This window comes from Perna viridis, chromosome 2 (genome assembly GCF_037379345.1).
Source record: "Perna viridis isolate PV_CMFRI_1.1 ecotype Kerala chromosome 2, ASM3737934v1, whole genome shotgun sequence".
In the NCBI taxonomy this organism is placed as follows: domain Eukaryota; kingdom Metazoa; phylum Mollusca; class Bivalvia; order Mytilida; family Mytilidae; genus Perna; species Perna viridis.
Window position 1 is genome coordinate 15,540,746 of NC_142446.1, and position 18,259 is coordinate 15,559,004.

Below are 18,259 nucleotides of genomic sequence, written 5' to 3' on the forward strand. Positions count from 1 at the left end.
GAAAATAAATTTGTAAAATTAAAAAATCGTTTTTCAATATTATAAAACACTTATTTTGTAATATTAGAATACATTCTGTTTTGGTATTACAAAATCATTTTTTAGTATCAGTAAGTATTTTTAATATTAGAAATTCATTTTGTAAATATTAAAAATTCTAATATTACAAATTCCTGATTTAGTAATATTACAAAATATCACAAAATTGAATTTGTGATATTAGAAAATGAATTTGTAATATTAGAAAAAAAATTGTAATATTAGAAAATAAATTTGTAATATTAGAAAATAAATTTGTAATATTAAAAAGTCCTTTTTCAATATTATAAAACACTTATTTTGTAATATTGAAATACATACTATTTGATATTACAATATCATTTTTTAATATCAGTAAATATTTTTAATATTAGAAATTCATTTTGTAATATAAAAAAAATCATTTTCTAATATTACAAATTCCTGATTTAGTAATATTACAAAATATCAAACATTTAGTAATATTACAAATTTAATTTTAATATTAGATAATGAATTTGTTATACTAGAAACTTAATTTGTAATATTAGAAAATGAATTTCCAATATTAAAAAAAACACATTGGAATATTGCAAAGTCAGTCACATTTTTTAACATTACAAAATGATTTTCTAATATTAAAAAAATATTGTAGTTGAATACAATAAACCCATTTTCTAGTATTAGAAAATCAATTTCTGAAGCATTATATTTTTGGCCACTTCGATGTGGTACAAAATCTCTTGATTTTTTATTTTATTTTTAACTCTTGAAACTCTGTACGAAGAACACATTCGGATATCTTTAGAAGTAGCACAATGTCCCAGCTTTCTAATGGTATCAGGAAGGTTTCAATCACATTTACGATTTTTGAATTACATGCAAAATACCACAGCGAAAAACCACCTAAACTGTCATACTTTGTCAACGTCAAAACCCCTATATATAGAGTATTTCTGCTTAAGAGAAAAATGGCAAATGTTGTATTTCTTTTTTGATACTTTTGGTACTCCTACAACGTAAGAGGTTGGAGGATGGCATCAAGTCAGAAAATAGCTTGCCAGACAACCTCTAGCATTGCTAGAGTAATACTTTTGGAGTTGTTTTTTTTATGTCTTTGGCAATTTTCATAATCATAATTTATCAACTGCTAAAAGTTGAATTTTCAAAGTTTTCATAAAAAATCGCAAAAATTCGACTCTACAAATTATTAATTACACATCGAAACATCTCGAATTTTGTATCATAATGGACAATTCTATTGTCTACTTCGTAATACTAATAAGAATTTCCTACAAACATCTTACCCCTTATAGATTTATTTTTAACACTAGTGTAAGCATTTATGATCACCGTGTACAGACACACATTTGGGGGTATGGATACGAGGATACCGGTGAAACAAAATCGAGGCGGTACGGACACAGTTAAGTCGAATTTTAGGTCTTGGTTTAAAGAAACGAGATAGTTATTTGAACAAGCGATTATTTCACGGAACTCTTTGATTATCAAGCGTATGTTACATTGTGTTTCTGGTGGTGAAGCATTTCATGAACGGCAGGCGCGTAGCTGCCGTTAGGCAAAAAAGCTTTTGCCTGCACTTAATTTTGCCATTTTTTTTTTTGAGATAAAATACATCCAGGAGAGGCATAAATGATGCTCTAAAACGCTATCTCCGCGGAGCTTCGGGGGGGGGGGCTCCGCCTCCTGAACCTACTGGGGGCCTTAAGCGGTCCCCATACCCCCTGCCGTAATTTTGCCTACACTTCAATTTTGCCTCAGCTACGCGCCTGAAAGGCCGAACATATTGTAAAGAAGTAAGTTCTTTGGATTGTCAAGTGGCCAATGTCACATAAAACAAACAAATGTAAAACATAAATTTAATAAACAAAACAAACTAAAGTAAATTCAAGATAAATGACATCATGAAATGAATAAACATAAATGTAACTAAATATACACGCACAAGACAGAACTAAATATAATGGAATGAAATAAACACATAAACTAAATGATTCACAGTCTCAACACACCACCATTTTTCTGCACACCTTCCGGTAAGGTCGAACGTTGCATGTACTGTAAAATTACCGAATGAAATGGGTTGTTTCCCTTGGACTTTTGTTATAATTATAACTGGACGAAATATAGACTAATTTCACACATTTTTTGTAGATTTCTATATTGACGAAGAGAACACCAGATGATATATATTTCACTATAATGCTGTATTCAGTAAGCCATGACCGGTTAAACGAACATATCTAGCACGGACTTCTCGGTTACTTTACAAATTAATATAACGAACTTTGTGCTCCAAAAATAATAAATTCCTAGCTTTCCAACGGTTTTTTTTTAATCACCGACATTACTTCACCGACTCTAGGCGTTATTACACCATCTCGGGAACATCAGGTTGATAACCATTTTATCACCGACAGGTCGACGCTTCTAGCTATGTGCAAGACGCACACCAAAAACCGGGTCTAAAAACCCCTGTAAATAGACATTGAACCCAAAAATTACTTACAACATCTATACCTTTGCATAATATGGCAATTTCTCGTACATTCTGGACCGCGAGCAAGAAATATCATCTCGACAGCAAAATAGACTATAATTTACCATATAAAATTATTAACTTACCTGAGTATTGTAAACATTAGCCTAGGGATATCAATGTCCTGAATTGACAATTATAATTCCCCACTGCTACTTTACCAAACTCAATGCTTCACTCAATGACCATGTGCCGACTGATATAAAACTCACCTGTTAAATTTCTATACGTGTACAATCTCGTGATTTCACAAAAGGTCTACTTGATTCGATTTACCGGTGTTAGTGGTATATAAAGCTAGGATAGTTTAAATAGTCCTGTATGGAAAAAATGTAAACGACAATTAACTGAAGTTTGTTACAAATGTCCCTTTCCTAAAGACTACAGAACATTTAGTCCAACCAAAACACAAACTTCAGAAAAATTCTGTAAGAAATATATATAAAATCACAATACAAAATGTACATGAATATCATAATAAAAAATTCTGTAACACTCAGGGGTTGTCTAAACGTCATCACATCTTAATAACACATCTGCAACAATATTCGTCTTGCCTGCAATGTAACAAATATTATATTTAAATTCCTGAAGTATCAAACTCCAACGTAGTAACCGTTGGTTGGTAGTTTTCATTCTCTGTAACCACTGTAAAGGAGCGTGATCTGTATTAATAGTAAACTCTTTACCCTCAAGGAAATTTCTCAATGTTTTTACCGCCCAAATGATAGCAAAGCACTCTTTCTCTACCACTGCATAGTTGCATTCAGATCCGGAAAGTTTCTTGCTGATAAACATGATTGGATGTCTCCCATCGTCAAACTCTTGTTCAAGCACAGCACCTAGACCCTTTCCTGATGCATCAGTCTGCAAAATAAACTTTTTAGAAAAATCTGGACTCCGTAATACAGAGTCACTACAAATACAATCTTTCAGTTTGTCAAAAGCTTTTTGTGTTGTGTCTGACCATTTAACTTTGTTTGGGGCGTTTTTCTTTGTGAGGTCAGTTAACGGTATAGATATGTCTGAAAACTGGTATGAATTTCCTGTAAAAGCCGATGAGACCGAGGAATGATCTGACCTGTTTCTTAGTTACAGGTGCCGGAAACTGCCGTATAGCGGAAACTTTGTCCTGTACAGGTTTAAGCTTACCACTTCCTGCAATGTGACCTAAAAATTCCAGCTCACCATAACCAAATAAACATTTACTTGGTTTTGCAACGAGCTTTGCCTGTCTAAGCGAATCAAATACTGCTCGTAAATGCTCAATATGATACTCCCACGTGTCGCTAAATATGCCAATATCGTCGATGAATGAATCAGCGAACTCGTCGTACCCTGCCAAAACTTTGTCCATCATACGAACAAAAGTAGCACCTGAATTCATCATTCCAAACGGAGCAACAGTAAACTGATAATGTCCGAACGGTGTAATAAATGCGCTCTTCTGTCGACTAGCTGAATCAAGGGGGACTTGCCAATAGCCCTTCGTTAAATCTAATTTACTTATGTATCGTGCTCTGCTGACTTTATTTAGTACTTCATCCATTCTAGGCATCAAAACCGGATCAAAGATTGTCTGTTTGTTTAAGTCCCGATAATCGACACAAAAACGAAATGTATTGTCTTTTTTCTTAACTAATACTATAGGAGCCGCATACGGACTATCGGAAGGCTCAACAATACCTGCAGCTAACATATCATCAATCTCTTTCTTAACTTTGTCTCTAAGTGCGTATGGTACTGGATACGGACGCTTGTATATTGGTTCATCTGTTTTTGTAATTACTTTATGTTCTATAATATTGGTTACCTTAGGTACATCACTAAAGATGTCTTCATACTCAGACAGTAGTTCTTGTAGCTGTTTGTTCTCTTCAACTGTCAGCTCTGGAGAAATGTTAACATCTTCAACACTTTCTTTTCTACGTAAGACGGGAGTAATTGCTGTATTCATCTCACTGTCATCTGTACCTTCATCTGTGTTAAGACCTGAAATTACCTTTAAGCACGCAGCAACATCTGCTGTAACAGTATTACCCTTATCATTATCTACCCTTTCATGCCATAATTTGAGCATATTAACATGAAATACTTTTTCTTTTCCTCCTCTTACTCTGATTTTATAGTCAACTGGACTAACTTTGTCAGTAACTTCAAACGGTCCTTTCCAATTAGCTAATAACTTTGATGTATATGTAGGCAATAACACCAGTACTTTTTGGCCAACCTGTAATTTCCTATCTCTTGCTTTTCTATCATAGTATAGTTTTTGTCTCTGTTTTGCCTGTTTCTCGTTTCCAGTGGCATACTCAGCCATTGTTCTCATTTTTTCTCTTGTATCTAATAAATAGCTCAATACAGAATGTTGACATGTACTCGGCTCTTCCCACTCCTCTTTCAGCACCGCAAGAGGACCTCTTATATGTCTGCCATATAACAGTTCAAATGGCGAAAACCCAGTGCTCTCATTTGGCACCTCTCTATATGCAAATAATAAGTAGGGGATATATTCATCCCATGTCTTTGGCTTTGCTCTTGCATATGCTTTCAACATTTTCTTTAGTACACCATTGAACTTTTCGCAAAGTCCATTACACATTGCATGATAAGGACTAGTGTGTAATTTACTTATTTGTAGTAATCTACATACCTCAAGCATCAATTCTGACATAAAGTTACTGCCTTGGTCTGTCAACAGCTCTCTAGCTATGCCAACCCTAGAAAATAGACTTATAAGAGCATTAGCAACGGTACTAGCCTCCTGATCTTTCAAAGGAATCGCTTCAGGGTATTTAGTTGCATAATCAACGCATACTAAAATATAACGGTTTTTGCTATCAGTCATAGGCAAAGGGCCAACAAAATCAAGAGCAATTCGCTGGAATGGCTCATCAATAGGGGGTATGCTAATCAGAGGGGCTCGTGGTACTCTCCCCTTTGCTGTACCCATTTGACAATCGGGGCACGATCTACAGTATTCTGCTACTTCATTAAATATACCTGGCCAGAAGAAATGCTGCATAATTCGGTCTCTTGTCTTCTTATTCCCAAGATGTCCCGCTAACGGTATATCATGTCCTAAAGAAAGAACTGTCTCTCTCAGCTGTCGTGGTAATGCAACCTGATGTATAACTTCACCACTAGGCTTCGTATACACTCTATAAAGTAAATCTGAATTGTACATGAAATACGATTGTTGATCTTGATGATCGTCACAAACATATGATCTTACCTTATCTAAAGTCTCATCACTCTTCTGTAACTTAATCAGCTGTTTCCTGTCACAAACCTTAAAATCATTAGAAATATCTGAAAATTCTATAGGTTGTGATATGGGTGTATCACCACTAAGCCTAACTGTAGTCTCACCTATATTCCTATCTTCTTCAACCTGCTTCTTTCTTTGAGACCGAGTCTCAACTGCATGACATGGAATCTTATCCTCTGAAACAAAAACATTTTCACCTATGGTCTCTGGTACTTCTTCAATACTAAGTGGTACTGAGATATTCACAAAGTTACCAACTATCAAATCTGCGAACGGTGTATCTAAAATCAATGCTTTAACATCGCCTGAAATATAAGGGGTTGAAACGTTAATGCACACCTCTGGACACTGCTTCACTGTACCGTCTGCTAAACATATGTCTCTATTATGACCTGTATAATGATCTGAGCTAGTAAATTTACTATGAACAAATACAGTAGAACACCCAGTATCTCTTAAAACAGAGATTTTATCACTGTCAATCTTACCCTCAACTATATCGAGACCATGTACCTGCACTTTGTCTCCATTACATGAAACACCCGGTAACTTAACGGTTATACCACTGATATAGTCATCAACTGTATGACCCTGCTGTGTTTGTATGCATAAACCAAACTTACTTTGCTTATTCGTGCTCTCTTTGGACTTGTTTGCTCTTGAAGAACAATTTGGTGCTATATGACCTACCTTCTTACAAATAAAGCAAGTTCTAGTCTCTTGTCGTCTTCCTTTCTGTTGAAAATTCTTACCTTGATGCTTTGCCTGATCTGTATTTATTCTCATATATGATTGTGGTTTAGAACTAACATGTTCGATTTTATGGGCTTGCTGAAATACCTCTGCTTTTTCTATCAACTCGTCAACAGTTTTCGGTTTCTGCTCCTTAATCCAAAGTTTGAGCTCTTGACTACAACTTACCATCAACTGTTCTCTTGTTACTAAATCAATAAATTTACTAAAGTCAGTACCTATCTCTTCGCGTTCCAGCCAGTGCCTAAGAAAACCTACTAATCTGACGGCATACTCCTTGAATGATTCATCAGAAGATTGCCGGGCACTTCTGAACTTCTCCCTGTATGTCTCAGCAGTGAGCTCATATCTAGATAAAATAGCAGTCTTAATTTGACCATAATCTCTGCTGTCCTCTTCTGACAATCTAGAAAACGCTTCTAAAGCTTTCCCACAAAGTAAAGGGACTAATCTAAGGGCCCATTCTGACTTGGGTATTTTGTGTAGGGTTACTAACTTCTCAAATGACTTCAAAAATATATCTGGGTCTTGATTTTCATGAAACTTCGGAAGTTTTGATTTCAAATGTGAACTTGTCTGAGGTTGTGCTACACCCTGAGATAATTCTTTCTCTCTAAGTTCTAGCTCTTTTAACTTTACCTCCCTCTCCATCTCAGCCCTTCTCATCTCTCTTTCGGCTGCCCTCTCTTCCCTTTCTGTCGCCTGCATGTTTCTCAACAATTCTAGGCATACCTCTACTTTTTCACCCTTCTCTAACAACTCTGTAACCCATGTTGGCAGACCACCGGTTGCCATACTATATAATACAAAATACAAAAATCAAAAATCAAATAAAAAAAAATTCCAACAAACATAAAATAACACAAATATGTGTCAGAATAACACTCTCTGTCTATCTCTGACAGTCAATCTAATATGACAATTGACACAGTGACAATCCCACCGCTGCCACCATTGTAAAGAAGTAAGTTCTTTGGATTGTCAAGTGGCCAATGTCATATAAAAAAAACAAATGTAAAACATAAATTTAATAAACAAAACAAACTAAAGTAAATTCAAGATAAATGACATCATGAAATGAATAAACATAAATGTAACTGAATATACACGCACAAGACAGAACTAAATATAATGGAATGAAATAAACACATAAACTAAATGATTCACAGTCTCAACACACCACCATTTTTCTGCACACCTTCCGGTAAGGTCGAACGTTGCATGTACTGTAAAATTACCGAATGAAATGGGTTGTTTCCCTTGGACTTTTGTTATAATTATAACTGGACGAAATATAGACTAATTTCACACATTTTTTGTAGATTTCTATATTGACGAAGAGAACACCAGATGATATATATTTCACTATAATGCTGTATTCAGTAAGCCATGACCGGTTAAACGAACATATCTAGCACGGACTTCTCGGTTACTTTACAAATTAATATAACGAACTTTGTGCTCCAAAAATAATAAATTCCTAGCTTTCCAACGGTTTTTTTTTAATCACCGACATTACTTCACCGACTCTAGGCGTTATTACACCATCTCGGGAACATCAGGTTGATAACCATTTTATCACCGACAGGTCGACGCTTCTAGCTATGTGCAAGACGCACACCAAAAACCGGGTCTAAAAACCCCTGTAAATAGACATTGAACCCAAAAATTACTTACAACATCTATACCTTTGCATAATATGGCAATTTCTCGTACATTCTGGACCGCGAGCAAGAAATATCATCTCGACAGCAAAATAGACTATAATTTACCATATAAAATTAATTATTAACTTACCTGAGTATTGTAAACATTAGCCTAGGGATATCCATGTCCTGAATTGACAATTATAATTCCCCACTGCTACTTTACCAAACTCAATGCTTCACTCAATGACCATGTGCCGACTGATATAAAACTCACCTGTTAAATTTCTATACGTGTACAACCTCGTGATTTCACAAAAGGTCTACTTGATTCGATTTACCGGTGTTAGTGGTATATAAAGCTAGGATAGTTTAAATAGTCCTGTATGGAAAAAATGTAAACGACAATTAACTGAAGTTTGTTACACATATCAATAATTCAGGTTTGGGGTCAGTTCGAACATAACACAAGATTTTATTCTCCTTCATTTCTCTGTAATATCTTTCAGTAATAATTTATTCATCTTTTGTTAAGGCCACTTGAACGATCTGGTACAATTCTCAGTGCAGATAGGGGAGAAGGAATATACCTTCAACATGGCCTTTTAAGAGAAATTCAATACTAAATCGACATTTCTGGTCAGTTGATGGGGTGTGCATACACTTTTAGAAGGTTCTCCTTTTTGCTAGATTTGTTTTACCGTACGGATATCGTCCAGTGAATGGAATATTAATGGAATTTATCAAGATGGTTCACAGACGAGGTTGTACTATGCAAAAAAAATATCTCTGTTTTCATTACTGCGGTTAAGGCCATATAAGCATTCCCCTATGGCAACATGGAAAATCCATTATTGAGCACTTTTTTTGCTTTAGGTGCCCTTTACTGGTCATGTTGTAATGTAAAAACACTGTATTTACAAATTTAAAGCCAAATATATCACCTTTTGTGAAAATTTAAAGATTTAGGATTTTTGACATGTGATCAAGAAAAAGGGGGAGGCATGTCAGAAATAAATTTTTAAAAATAGACCAATTTCTCAGAAAATGATTACTGTTAAAACTATTTCTTCATTAATATTGTTAAAAAAAAAGTTGTGATTGATATTTTTTATTTGAAAAGTCAGAAAAAGTTCTTTGCAAATATTTAATGCATTTAAGTATGGTAAAATATTGTCACTTTTTTGCTCGCACAAGTTGGTTACCCTATATTTAAAAATCAAATATTTAAAAAAGTGCTTGTCACATTTCACTGAAACTTTGCAAATGCATTCAGTATGTGTGTAGAAAGATACCTGTATAGTGATTTATTTTTTCTAAGACAAAAAGTGACTCTTTAGGTTACAGACCACCAATTCAACCAATGAGCATTTGGAACGTACGCAAAAATAGTCCTACGCAGAAATTACCCCTGTTCCTCATAGTGCTGTGAAAAAAGTTCTCATCTTATTTAAAAAATTTAAACAGTTTCTGACAGGAAAAACATTTCTGTACATTTTATAGGTGCATTTTGCTTCTTGTGATGTGAAGCCTAATCTCCACAATGATTTTTAAATATACCCCTATCTTGTGAAAACACTGGGATTTCCCATGCTATTTATAGACCCTTCACTTCCGGTGACCAGTACTTCACTGCAAGTCTGCTAACCCCACATGCCATTCTGAGGATTGTGAGCTGACATATGTAGAATCATGCTGATATATAGTCCTCTGCAGGTTAAAGTTAAGGTAAAGTCCAGAGAAGCCATTGAATATTGTGAAATTAGCATAGAAGCCTATGGGAAGTGGAACTAGTGGTTTTTAGCCTTAAGCTGAAGCCATGGCAAAATGAAAAGTTTCTTGAAATAGCTTTAAACTACTTGAAGATCTTGTTAACTTTGCCATGAGAGGAATACACTACAAAAATCCTTCAAAATATGCATTTTTTTAAGTTATAGGTCCAAATTATGGAAATTTGGTCTTTTTGCCTGATTTTTATGTCCTATCTTGTAAAAAGTGTAGAAAATTTAGTAAAAATATCAAATATTAAACTTTGAGGGCTATATTTACCTAAATATGGTGGTAATAAGCACTTGAAATCAAGTTTTGTGTAGATTTGAGCAAAAATTAGGTTAGAAATGAGGAAAAACTCACTTTCATTACTGCGGTTAAGGCCATATAAGCATTCCCCTATGGCAACATGGAAAATCCATTATTGAGCACTTTTTTTGCTTTAGGTGCCCTTTACTGGTCATGTTGTAATGTAAAAACACTGTATTTACAAATTTAAAGCCAAATATATCACCTTTTGTGAAAATTTAAAGATTTAGGATTTTTGACATGTGATCAAGAAAAAGGGGGAGGCATGTCAGAAATAAATTTTTAAAAATAGACCAATTTCTCAGAAAATGATTACTGTTAAAACTATTTCTTCATTAATATTGTTAAAAAAAAAGTTGTGATTGATATTTTTTATTTGAAAAGTCAGAAAAAGTTCTTTGCAAATATTTAATGCATTTAAGTATGGTAAAATATTGTCACTTTTTTGCTCGCACAAGTTGGTTACCCTATATTTAAAAATCAAATATTTAAAAAAGTGCTTGTCACATTTCACTGAAACTTTGCAAATGCATTCAGTATGTGTGTAGAAAGATACCTGTATAGTGATTTATTTTTTCTAAGACAAAAAGTGACTCTTTAGGTTACAGACCACCAATTCAACCAATGAGCATTTGGAACGTACGCAAAAATAGTCCTACGCAGAAATTACCCCTGTTCCTCATAGTGCTGTGAAAAAAGTTCTCATCTTATTTAAAAAATTTAAACAGTTTCTGACAGGAAAAACATTTCTGTACATTTTATAGGTGCATTTTGCTTCTTGTGATGTGAAGCCTAATCTCCACAATGATTTTTAAATATACCCCTATCTTGTGAAAACACTGGGATTTCCCATGCTATTTATAGACCCTTCACTTCCGGTGACCAGTACTTCACTGCAAGTCTGCTAACCCCACATGCCATTCTGAGGATTGTGAGCTGACATATGTAGAATCATGCTGATATATAGTCCTCTGCAGGTTAAAGTTAAGGTAAAGTCCAGAGAAGCCATTGAATATTGTGAAATTAGCATAGAAGCCTATGGGAAGTGGAACTAGTGGTTTTTAGCCTTAAGCTGAAGCCATGGCAAAATGAAAAGTTTCTTGAAATAGCTTTAAACTACTTGAAGATCTTGTTAACTTTGCCATGAGAGGAATACACTACAAAAATCCTTCAAAATATGCATTTTTTTAAGTTATAGGTCCAAATTATGGAAATTTGGTCTTTTTGCCTGATTTTTATGTCCTATCTTGTAAAAAGTGTAGAAAATTTAGTAAAAATATCAAATATTAAACTTTGAGGGCTATATTTACCTAAATATGGTGGTAATAAGCACTTGAAATCAAGTTTTGTGTAGATTTGAGCAAAAATTAGGTTAGAAATGAGGAAAAACTCACTTTCATTACTGCGGTTAAGGCCATATAAGCATTCCCCTATGGCAACATGGAAAATCCATTATTGAGCACTTTTTTTGCTTTAGGTGCCCTTTACTGGTCATGTTGTAATGTAAAAACACTGTATTTACAAATTTAAAGCCAAATATATCACCTTTTGTGAAAATTTAAAGATTTAGGATTTTTGACATGTGATCAAGAAAAAGGGGGAGGCATGTCAGAAATAAATTTTTAAAAATAGACCAATTTCTCAGAAAATGATTACTGTTAAAACTATTTCTTCATTAATATTGTTAAAAAAAAAGTTGTGATTGATATTTTTTATTTGAAAAGTCAGAAAAAGTTCTTTGCAAATATTTAATGCATTTAAGTATGGTAAAATATTGTCACTTTTTTGCTCGCACAAGTTGGTTACCCTATATTTAAAAATCAAATATTTAAAAAAGTGCTTGTCACATTTCACTGAAACTTTGCAAATGCATTCAGTATGTGTGTAGAAAGATACCTGTATAGTGATTTATTTTTTCTAAGACAAAAAGTGACTCTTTAGGTTACAGACCACCAATTCAACCAATGAGCATTTGGAACGTACGCAAAAATAGTCCTACGCAGAAATTACCCCTGTTCCTCATAGTGCTGTGAAAAAAGTTCTCATCTTATTTAAAAAATTTAAACAGTTTCTGACAGGAAAAACATTTCTGTACATTTTATAGGTGCATTTTGCTTCTTGTGATGTGAAGCCTAATCTCCACAATGATTTTTAAATATACCCCTATCTTGTGAAAACACTGGGATTTCCCATGCTATTTATAGACCCTTCACTTCCGGTGACCAGTACTTCACTGCAAGTCTGCTAACCCCACATGCCATTCTGAGGATTGTGAGCTGACATATGTAGAATCATGCTGATATATAGTCCTCTGCAGGTTAAAGTTAAGGTAAAGTCCAGAGAAGCCATTGAATATTGTGAAATTAGCATAGAAGCCTATGGGAAGTGGAACTAGTGGTTTTTAGCCTTAAGCTGAAGCCATGGCAAAATGAAAAGTTTCTTGAAATAGCTTTAAACTACTTGAAGATCTTGTTAACTTTGCCATGAGAGGAATACACTACAAAAATCCTTCAAAATATGCATTTTTTTAAGTTATAGGTCCAAATTATGGAAATTTGGTCTTTTTGCCTGATTTTTATGTCCTATCTTGTAAAAAGTGTAGAAAATTTAGTAAAAATATCAAATATTAAACTTTGAGGGCTATATTTACCTAAATATGGTGGTAATAAGCACTTGAAATCAAGTTTTGTGTAGATTTGAGCAAAAATTAGGTTAGAAATGAGGAAAAACTCACTTTCATTACTGCGGTTAAGGCCATATAAGCATTCCCCTATGGCAACATGGAAAATCCATTATTGAGCACTTTTTTTGCTTTAGGTGCCCTTTACTGGTCATGTTGTAATGTAAAAACACTGTATTTACAAATTTAAAGCCAAATATATCACCTTTTGTGAAAATTTAAAGATTTAGGATTTTTGACATGTGATCAAGAAAAAGGGGGAGGCATGTCAGAAATAAATTTTTAAAAATAGACCAATTTCTCAGAAAATGATTACTGTTAAAACTATTTCTTCATTAATATTGTTAAAAAAAAAGTTGTGATTGATATTTTTTATTTGAAAAGTCAGAAAAAGTTCTTTGCAAATATTTAATGCATTTAAGTATGGTAAAATATTGTCACTTTTTTGCTCGCACAAGTTGGTTACCCTATATTTAAAAATCAAATATTTAAAAAAGTGCTTGTCACATTTCACTGAAACTTTGCAAATGCATTCAGTATGTGTGTAGAAAGATACCTGTATAGTGATTTATTTTTTCTAAGACAAAAAGTGACTCTTTAGGTTACAGACCACCAATTCAACCAATGAGCATTTGGAACGTACGCAAAAATAGTCCTACGCAGAAATTACCCCTGTTCCTCATAGTGCTGTGAAAAAAGTTCTCATCTTATTTAAAAAATTTAAACAGTTTCTGACAGGAAAAACATTTCTGTACATTTTATAGGTGCATTTTGCTTCTTGTGATGTGAAGCCTAATCTCCACAATGATTTTTAAATATACCCCTATCTTGTGAAAACACTGGGATTTCCCATGCTATTTATAGACCCTTCACTTCCGGTGACCAGTACTTCACTGCAAGTCTGCTAACCCCACATGCCATTCTGAGGATTGTGAGCTGACATATGTAGAATCATGCTGATATATAGTCCTCTGCAGGTTAAAGTTAAGGTAAAGTCCAGAGAAGCCATTGAATATTGTGAAATTAGCATAGAAGCCTATGGGAAGTGGAACTAGTGGTTTTTAGCCTTAAGCTGAAGCCATGGCAAAATGAAAAGTTTCTTGAAATAGCTTTAAACTACTTGAAGATCTTGTTAACTTTGCCATGAGAGGAATACACTACAAAAATCCTTCAAAATATGCATTTTTTTAAGTTATAGGTCCAAATTATGGAAATTTGGTCTTTTTGCCTGATTTTTATGTCCTATCTTGTAAAAAGTGTAGAAAATTTAGTAAAAATATCAAATATTAAACTTTGAGGGCTATATTTACCTAAATATGGTGGTAATAAGCACTTGAAATCAAGTTTTGTGTAGATTTGAGCAAAAATTAGGTTAGAAATGAGGAAAAACTCACTTTCATTACTGCGGTTAAGGCCATATAAGCATTCCCCTATGGCAACATGGAAAATCCATTATTGAGCACTTTTTTTGCTTTAGGTGCCCTTTACTGGTCATGTTGTAATGTAAAAACACTGTATTTACAAATTTAAAGCCAAATATATCACCTTTTGTGAAAATTTAAAGATTTAGGATTTTTGACATGTGATCAAGAAAAAGGGGGAGGCATGTCAGAAATAAATTTTTAAAAATAGACCAATTTCTCAGAAAATGATTACTGTTAAAACTATTTCTTCATTAATATTGTTAAAAAAAAAGTTGTGATTGATATTTTTTATTTGAAAAGTCAGAAAAAGTTCTTTGCAAATATTTAATGCATTTAAGTATGGTAAAATATTGTCACTTTTTTGCTCGCACAAGTTGGTTACCCTATATTTAAAAATCAAATATTTAAAAAAGTGCTTGTCACATTTCACTGAAACTTTGCAAATGCATTCAGTATGTGTGTAGAAAGATACCTGTATAGTGATTTATTTTTTCTAAGACAAAAAGTGACTCTTTAGGTTACAGACCACCAATTCAACCAATGAGCATTTGGAACGTACGCAAAAATAGTCCTACGCAGAAATTACCCCTGTTCCTCATAGTGCTGTGAAAAAAGTTCTCATCTTATTTAAAAAATTTAAACAGTTTCTGACAGGAAAAACATTTCTGTACATTTTATAGGTGCATTTTGCTTCTTGTGATGTGAAGCCTAATCTCCACAATGATTTTTAAATATACCCCTATCTTGTGAAAACACTGGGATTTCCCATGCTATTTATAGACCCTTCACTTCCGGTGACCAGTACTTCACTGCAAGTCTGCTAACCCCACATGCCATTCTGAGGATTGTGAGCTGACATATGTAGAATCATGCTGATATATAGTCCTCTGCAGGTTAAAGTTAAGGTAAAGTCCAGAGAAGCCATTGAATATTGTGAAATTAGCATAGAAGCCTATGGGAAGTGGAACTAGTGGTTTTTAGCCTTAAGCTGAAGCCATGGCAAAATGAAAAGTTTCTTGAAATAGCTTTAAACTACTTGAAGATCTTGTTAACTTTGCCATGAGAGGAATACACTACAAAAATCCTTCAAAATATGCATTTTTTTAAGTTATAGGTCCAAATTATGGAAATTTGGTCTTTTTGCCTGATTTTTATGTCCTATCTTGTAAAAAGTGTAGAAAATTTAGTAAAAATATCAAATATTAAACTTTGAGGGCTATATTTACCTAAATATGGTGGTAATAAGCACTTGAAATCAAGTTTTGTGTAGATTTGAGCAAAAATTAGGTTAGAAATGAGGAAAAACTCACTTTCATTACTGCGGTTAAGGCCATATAAGCATTCCCCTATGGCAACATGGAAAATCCATTATTGAGCACTTTTTTTGCTTTAGGTGCCCTTTACTGGTCATGTTGTAATGTAAAAACACTGTATTTACAAATTTAAAGCCAAATATATCACCTTTTGTGAAAATTTAAAGATTTAGGATTTTTGACATGTGATCAAGAAAAAGGGGGAGGCATGTCAGAAATAAATTTTTAAAAATAGACCAATTTCTCAGAAAATGATTACTGTTAAAACTATTTCTTCATTAATATTGTTAAAAAAAAAGTTGTGATTGATATTTTTTATTTGAAAAGTCAGAAAAAGTTCTTTGCAAATATTTAATGCATTTAAGTATGGTAAAATATTGTCACTTTTTTGCTCGCACAAGTTGGTTACCCTATATTTAAAAATCAAATATTTAAAAAAGTGCTTGTCACATTTCACTGAAACTTTGCAAATGCATTCAGTATGTGTGTAGAAAGATACCTGTATAGTGATTTATTTTTTCTAAGACAAAAAGTGACTCTTTAGGTTACAGACCACCAATTCAACCAATGAGCATTTGGAACGTACGCAAAAATAGTCCTACGCAGAAATTACCCCTGTTCCTCATAGTGCTGTGAAAAAAGTTCTCATCTTATTTAAAAAATTTAAACAGTTTCTGACAGGAAAAACATTTCTGTACATTTTATAGGTGCATTTTGCTTCTTGTGATGTGAAGCCTAATCTCCACAATGATTTTTAAATATACCCCTATCTTGTGAAAACACTGGGATTTCCCATGCTATTTATAGACCCTTCACTTCCGGTGACCAGTACTTCACTGCAAGTCTGCTAACCCCACATGCCATTCTGAGGATTGTGAGCTGACATATGTAGAATCATGCTGATATATAGTCCTCTGCAGGTTAAAGTTAAGGTAAAGTCCAGAGAAGCCATTGAATATTGTGAAATTAGCATAGAAGCCTATGGGAAGTGGAACTAGTGGTTTTTAGCCTTAAGCTGAAGCCATGGCAAAATGAAAAGTTTCTTGAAATAGCTTTAAACTACTTGAAGATCTTGTTAACTTTGCCATGAGAGGAATACACTACAAAAATCCTTCAAAATATGCATTTTTTTAAGTTATAGGTCCAAATTATGGAAATTTGGTCTTTTTGCCTGATTTTTATGTCCTATCTTGTAAAAAGTGTAGAAAATTTAGTAAAAATATCAAATATTAAACTTTGAGGGCTATATTTACCTAAATATGGTGGTAATAAGCACTTGAAATCAAGTTTTGTGTAGATTTGAGCAAAAATTAGGTTAGAAATGAGGAAAAACTCACTTTCATTACTGCGGTTAAGGCCATATAAGCATTCCCCTATGGCAACATGGAAAATCCATTATTGAGCACTTTTTTTGCTTTAGGTGCCCTTTACTGGTCATGTTGTAATGTAAAAACACTGTATTTACAAATTTAAAGCCAAATATATCACCTTTTGTGAAAATTTAAAGATTTAGGATTTTTGACATGTGATCAAGAAAAAGGGGGAGGCATGTCAGAAATAAATTTTTAAAAATAGACCAATTTCTCAGAAAATGATTACTGTTAAAACTATTTCTTCATTAATATTGTTAAAAAAAAAGTTGTGATTGATATTTTTTATTTGAAAAGTCAGAAAAAGTTCTTTGCAAATATTTAATGCATTTAAGTATGGTAAAATATTGTCACTTTTTTGCTCGCACAAGTTGGTTACCCTATATTTAAAAATCAAATATTTAAAAAAGTGCTTGTCACATTTCACTGAAACTTTGCAAATGCATTCAGTATGTGTGTAGAAAGATACCTGTATAGTGATTTATTTTTTCTAAGACAAAAAGTGACTCTTTAGGTTACAGACCACCAATTCAACCAATGAGCATTTGGAACGTACGCAAAAATAGTCCTACGCAGAAATTACCCCTGTTCCTCATAGTGCTGTGAAAAAAGTTCTCATCTTATTTAAAAAATTTAAACAGTTTCTGACAGGAAAAACATTTCTGTACATTTTATAGGTGCATTTTGCTTCTTGTGATGTGAAGCCTAATCTCCACAATGATTTTTAAATATACCCCTATCTTGTGAAAACACTGGGATTTCCCATGCTATTTATAGACCCTTCACTTCCGGTGACCAGTACTTCACTGCAAGTCTGCTAACCCCACATGCCATTCTGAGGATTGTGAGCTGACATATGTAGAATCATGCTGATATATAGTCCTCTGCAGGTTAAAGTTAAGGTAAAGTCCAGAGAAGCCATTGAATATTGTGAAATTAGCATAGAAGCCTATGGGAAGTGGAACTAGTGGTTTTTAGCCTTAAGCTGAAGCCATGGCAAAATGAAAAGTTTCTTGAAATAGCTTTAAACTACTTGAAGATCTTGTTAACTTTGCCATGAGAGGAATACACTACAAAAATCCTTCAAAATATGCATTTTTTTAAGTTATAGGTCCAAATTATGGAAATTTGGTCTTTTTGCCTGA

At 33.5% G+C, this 18,259-nt stretch overlaps 1 protein-coding gene across 1 annotated transcript; it reads right to left on the reverse strand.

The window, feature by feature from the left end:
- Window positions 1-3,085: 3,085 nt before the first annotated feature.
- On the reverse strand, window positions 3,086-8,543 carry LOC148623799 (uncharacterized). The gene is made up of 3 exons (XM_088566240.1): window positions 8,400-8,543; window positions 3,660-8,245; window positions 3,086-3,445 (listed from the first exon to the last, which is right to left on the reverse strand). The coding sequence occupies exons 2-3, from the start codon at window positions 7,395-7,397 to the stop codon at window positions 3,086-3,088; spliced, it is 4,098 nt and encodes a 1,365-aa protein (XP_088422366.1). The 5' UTR covers window positions 7,398-8,245; window positions 8,400-8,543.
- Window positions 8,544-18,259: the final 9,716 nt, after the last annotated feature.

Excerpts from the sequence above, each read along its gene's own strand:
- LOC148623799 (XM_088566240.1), bottom strand. The coding sequence starts at position 7,397 with ATGGCAACCGGTGGTCTGCCAACATGGGTTACAGAGTTGTTAGAGAAG. Across the intron at positions 3,446-3,659 it reads CACCTGTAACTAAGAAACAG|ACTGATGCATCAGGAAAGGG; the intron begins GTCAGATCATTC and ends TTTATTTTGCAG.